Source organism: Rhinopithecus bieti, unplaced genomic scaffold, assembly GCF_001698545.2.
Source record: "Rhinopithecus bieti isolate Rb0 unplaced genomic scaffold, ASM169854v2 scaffold_29928, whole genome shotgun sequence".
NCBI classification, from domain to species: domain Eukaryota; kingdom Metazoa; phylum Chordata; class Mammalia; order Primates; family Cercopithecidae; genus Rhinopithecus; species Rhinopithecus bieti.
In genome coordinates this window covers 2,557,458-2,563,040 of record NW_016814053.1, presented here as the reverse complement: position 1 = coordinate 2,563,040, position 5,583 = coordinate 2,557,458, and the positions used below count along the sequence as shown (strand labels likewise).

Genomic DNA, 5,583 nt, shown 5'->3' with positions numbered 1-5,583 from the left:
ATTATATATAACATATATATTTGTTTTATATTATCTGTGATCAAGGAAATCACTGATATATTCCTATCAGGCTAAAAAACAGGAAACCCTGACATAGGTCAGTGACATAGAATCACTGGCATAGGTCAGTGATTATACTTTTAAGTATTAGGGAGTTTAGAGCCCCAGATATTCTATATGCAGACCTCTATGCTCATATTCATTAGTTTTAATAAGACTTTGGTCCAAGGCTTACATTTGGGGGGTGGGGTGCTCATCATTTTAAAAATTTTAATTTTAATAGTTTTAGGGGTACAGGTGGTTTTTGTTACATGGATAAGTTCTTTAGTGGTAATTTCTGAGATTTTACACACCTGTTACCTGAGCAGTATACACCAAATAAATTGCCTTTTATCCCTCAAGTCCCCAAAGTCCATTACATCATTCTCTTACCTTTGCATCCTCATAGCTTAAGCTCCCACTTACAAGTGAGAACATGCAATATTCGGGTTTCCATTCCTAAGTTACTTCACTTAGAAAAATAGCTTCCAGCTTCATCCAAGTTGCTGCAAAAGACATTATTTTATTCCTTTTTGTGGCTGAGTAGTATTCCATGGTATGTGTGTGTGTGTGTATATATTTGTGTGTGTGTGTGTGTGTATATATATATATATCACATATTCTTTATCCACTCATTGGTTGATGGGCACCTAGACTGATTCCATATCTTTGTAATTGCGAACTGTGCTGCCATAAACGTGTGTGCGTGCGTGTGTCTTTTTCATACAATGACTACTTTTCCTTTGGCTAGATATCCAGTAGTGGGATTGCTGGATCAAATGGTAGTTCTACTTTTAGTTCTTTGAGGAATCTTCATAATGTTTAACATAGTAGCTGTACTAATTTATATTCCCACCAGCAGTGTAGAAAGTGTTCCCTTTTCACCACATCCACACCAACACCTACTGTTTTTTGACTTTTTAATTATGGCCATTCTTGCAGGAGTAAGGTGGTATCTCATTGTGATTTTAATTTGCATCTCCCTGATAATTAGTGATATTGAGCATTTTTTCATATGGTTCTTGGCTGTTTGTATATCTTCTTTTGAGAATTGTCTATTCATGTCCTTTGCCACTTTTTCATGGGATTTTATTTTTCTTGCTGATTTGTTTGCATTCCTTGTAGATTTTGGATATTAGTGAAGGCTTACATTTTAATAGATGCTACAGTTTTTAATTCTGCGACCAGGTAAAGACAGGGTGGCTCCATGATCTATAAAAATTGAAGGGTGATGGCTCAGGGTTAGGACCGTTTATTGGTGACATTTACACGGTTTTGCTGACCGACAGCAAATTTATGTGGGAGGAACTTGGAAGCTGGCCGCCATCGTGGCCTCTAAGGCCTCCACCCTGCACACCATGGCCTGGCTGCAATCCTGTCTCGCAGTCATGTAGGGCATTCTCAGCCAGTCGTGGTTCTCCACACGGTCCACAGCTGCCAGTGCTTCCTGATACACTGCCTGCCAGGAATGTGACTGCAGTGAGGAGGGCGGTCATGGACATGGTGCTGGTTGTGTTCAGCTGCAGGAACTGGGGATAAGGTCGGAGGCCAAGTGTCCTTAGGCTGTCATTAACCTTTTCCTTCATCTTCTTCCCTACTTCTGAAAGTACTTGGTACTACCAATTCCTGAGCCTTGAGGGGCTCCAATGTACACACTGAGTTGCTTTTTGGCTTTTCCCCACTACCAGGTCAGGATTTGGCTGTCTTGGGTCTTCTGAATCACTTATCATTCATGCATCTGGTTTTCAGCCTCTAAAAGGTTGTTGCTATTGTCTTTATCCCAACCTCTTTATCTTTTATCTGTATGCCTTTAGAGAATCCTTTTACTGCCATTTTCATGGGGTCTCAGGAAAGAGCAAAGGCTCACAGTTTGGCATTCAAACCACCACCCCTCAGCAGATGTCCAATGGGCCTTAGTCCTAAAGTTCCCAGGGCAGGAGACACCAGTCACATTTTGGCCACACCTATAATATGAACCACTTTCATTCTATCTCTCTGGCTTGAAGTTTTTTGAAGGGAAGGAGCTAAGATTGAAGCAGGAATACTTTGTGGTGGCTGCAACCCTGCAAGATGTCATCCGCCGTTTCAAAGCCTCCAAGTTTGGCTCCACCCGTGGTGCAGGAACTGTGTTTGATGCCTTCCCGGATCAGGCAAGTATTTAGTCTGTGGATGCAGGTGGGGTCCACTGAGGGACTGACTGGGATTTCCTATCAGATTAATTCCTCTCTCTCAGTGCTAAAAAAGTTGAGCAGGAATAGTGTGCATCAAGCATTTCATACAAGGTGGGCATATCATCCGGTGCTTTCTCTAGATGTGTTAGGACAAGGAAGCCAGACCCTGAGCCATCCGTTGCCTTCATGTTGATGTCTTTCCCCACCCAGGTGGCCATCCAGCTGAATGACACTCACCCTGCACTCGCCATCCCTGAGCTGATGAGGATTTTTGTGGATATTGAAAAACTGCCCTGGTCCAAGGTCTGGATCGTTTGACTTCTTTTCCTTTAATTAACCAGAATGGCTACAGGTGAAAGACTGCCAAAACTCCCTTTTAGTTTTTCAAAGTAAGTTATTGTTGCTAACTTTCAACAGTTAAAGGTATATTTTCCCTGATGCTGACATTTCTCCATCCTTAGAGTTTTACAGGGAGTAAGACTATAAAATCAATGAGTACATTCCTAATGGGACACAAATCAGTAGCTGTATTAAGGCTTATATGGTGTTTACCATTTTTGTGTGGAAAAAGATTAAAAATTAAATTCTCTAACCTCAGAAGACAGCTAATTGAGTGTCTCCAATGTTTTAGAAGTCAGCATTTTACATACTTGTACTTGCTGAGAGCACTGCTTACAGTTTTATCCCTCAATCTTTGTGTATTTAATAAATGAAAGACACGTAAGGATAGTAGATAGATTGATCGGAATGCTGTCTTAAGTTTCATCAGGTAGCTTTACAAATGGCTTCCCCCTCACACCCAGAACATGTTTCCATTATCTGGACTATACGGGAACTTAGTGGAATTGAGTGTGTCTGACTATGCACACTTGGAATTGTCCTGTTGCAGGCAGGGCAGGGTTGAAGAAGGGTTTGGCCTGTGCAGTGGGGTGCCCACCTTCAGGGCAAGCAGCTGACTCCTTCCTTTCCCCCAGGCCTGGGAGCTCACCCAGAAGACCTTCGCCTACACCAATCACACAGTGCTCCCAGAAGCCCTGGAGCGCTGGCCCGTGGACCTGGTGGAGAAGCTGCTCCCTCGACATTTGGAAATCATTTATGAGATAAATCAGAAGCATTTAGATGTAAGTCATTTTGAGAGATTTTTTTTCTTTTCATGAGCGTAAGGTCTTAAGGTGTTACAGATGGCTACAGTGTTCCCTCTTACCAAACATCTTTCGATCATTGATACAGCAAAAGTACTTGAGTCTGAGTGGGGCTCCGGCAAAGGCAGCTTTTTGAAAGTGCTAAAATGGAGGGATGGCACCTCCATAGAACTAAATCAACCCCTCCCCGTGGAAGTGAAATTTATATTGAGTACACCAAAGATGTTGCTTAAGACATGAACAACGTTATCCCAATGTTGCTTTAAACCTGAGTGACCAGCAAGGGCTTTCTCTTCCTTTGGCTAGAGAATTGTGGCCTTGTTTCCTAAAGATGTGGACCGTCTGAGAAGAATGTCTCTGATAGAAGAGGAAGGAACCAAAAGGATCAACATGGCCCATCTCTGCATTGTGGGTTCCCACACTGTGAATGGCGTGGCTAAAATCCACTCAGACATCGTGAAGACTAAAGTGTGAGCCTCCATTACTCTGACAGTGGGTCTGACACTGATATATTAATGGAATGATGCTACTAAATGCAGGGTTGCACTTAGGGATGAGGAAAGGCCTTGTTCAAATGTTTAAAAGTATTTTCTTCTATACAAAAAAACTTCTCCAAAAAAAAAAGAAAAGGAAAGAAAAAAATGCTTTCCTCTCAGAGTCATCTTAATTCTAGACATAGGAGCCAAAACAAATAAACAAATAAAAACAAAAAAAAAAAAACCAAAAAACTATTCTACTGAAAGTGTGGTATATATGTCAGTGGGAAGAAGTCAGATGGAGATGACTAGATTTGGAATTTTTCTGGTAATTCTTTTGAGTTGCAAATGAATTTCTATTTAAATGACAGCCATAGCTACTGTTAGCCTGTCCCTCCACCTTTATTTAACCTTTCTAAGCCTGCACTTGGCTTCTTGAATGTAATTCCAAAGTTTATCCAGTGTGCAGGACCCTTTACCGTTTCAGCCAAATTCAGTGATGTGTCTACTCTGTCTCCAGATTCAAAGACTTCAGTGAACTAGAACCTGACAAATTTCAGAATAAAACCAATGGGATCACTCCGAGGCGCTGGCTCCTACTCTGCAACCCAGGACTTGCAGAGCTCATAGCAGAGGTAACTGGGAAGTGCTGAGAGGAAAGGCCTGACTCGAATGCAAGAGGCATATGACTATACTTGTAACTTGTAAATCCAGTCTGCAGCAGGGCTGGCTTCTTCAGCATGTGGCTTGTGCAGTCATACAGGGCTCCATGCTGGGTTTAATTATCTGCTGTAGTCATCTCGAAATTATTATTTATTACCCAGGTTGGAGTGCAGTGGGGTGATCTCGGCTCACTGCAAGCTCTGCCTCCTGGGTTCACACCATTCTCCTGCCTCAGCCTCCCAAGTAGCTGGGACTACAGGCGCCCGCCGCCACACCTGGCTAATTTTTTGTATTTTTAGTAGAGACAAGGTTTCACCGTGTTAGCCAGGATGGTCTCGATCTCTTGACCTCGTGGTCCGCCCACCTTGGCCTCCCAAAGTGCTGGGATTACAGGCGTGAGCCACTGCACCCAGCCAAAGTTATTATTTATTTTTTTATTATTATTAATATTATTATTGAGACAGAGTTTGACTCTGTCGCCCAGGCTGGAGTACAGTGGTGCAGTCTCTGCTCACGGCAAACTCCACCTCCCGGGTTCAAGCGATTCTCCTGCCTCAGCCTCCCGAATAGCTGGGATTACAGGCACCCGCCACCATGCCCAGCTAATTTTTGTATTTTTAGTAGAGACGGTGTTTTACCATGTTGGCCAGACTGGTCTCGAACTCCCGACCTCAGGTGATCCGCTCCTCCTTGGCCTCCCAAAGTGCTGGGAATACAGGCATGAGCCATCACACCCAGCCGTCATCTTCAAATTCTTAATTTTTGAACAAAAGGTACTGCAAATTATGTAGCTAGTTGCAGCTAACAGTATTCATAGGACACCCACAAAGAAGATGGTTTTCTCTAGTAAAAGAGGATAATAAAGCTCATATAAATAACTAACAGAACCTGGGTTCCTGGTCACTCTTTTAAGTAGATTTCCTGTTTTTAACACTTTAATACCAGTGAAGCTGGCCGGATGTGATGGCTCATGCATGTAATCCCAGTGCTTTGGGAGGCCTAGGCAGGAGACTCACTTGAGGCCAGGAGTTTGAAACTAGCCTGGGCAACATGAGACCCCCCCCCACCCACCCACCACCACCCATCTCTACA

The 5,583-nt window shown here is 43.1% G+C and overlaps 1 protein-coding gene across 1 annotated transcript in view; it reads left to right on the top strand.

Moving 5' to 3' along the window:
- PYGL (glycogen phosphorylase L) overlaps positions 1-5,583 on the top strand; it is a 42,789-nt gene that overhangs the window by 28,137 nt on the left and 9,069 nt on the right. The window contains exons 8-12 of the mRNA XM_017849537.1: positions 2,046-2,189; positions 2,421-2,513; positions 3,185-3,331; positions 3,659-3,822; positions 4,349-4,463. Of these exons, the coding sequence (XP_017705026.1) occupies positions 2,046-2,189; positions 2,421-2,513; positions 3,185-3,331; positions 3,659-3,822; positions 4,349-4,463 (663 nt within the window). The remainder of the gene's footprint in view (positions 1-2,045; positions 2,190-2,420; positions 2,514-3,184; positions 3,332-3,658; positions 3,823-4,348; positions 4,464-5,583) is intronic.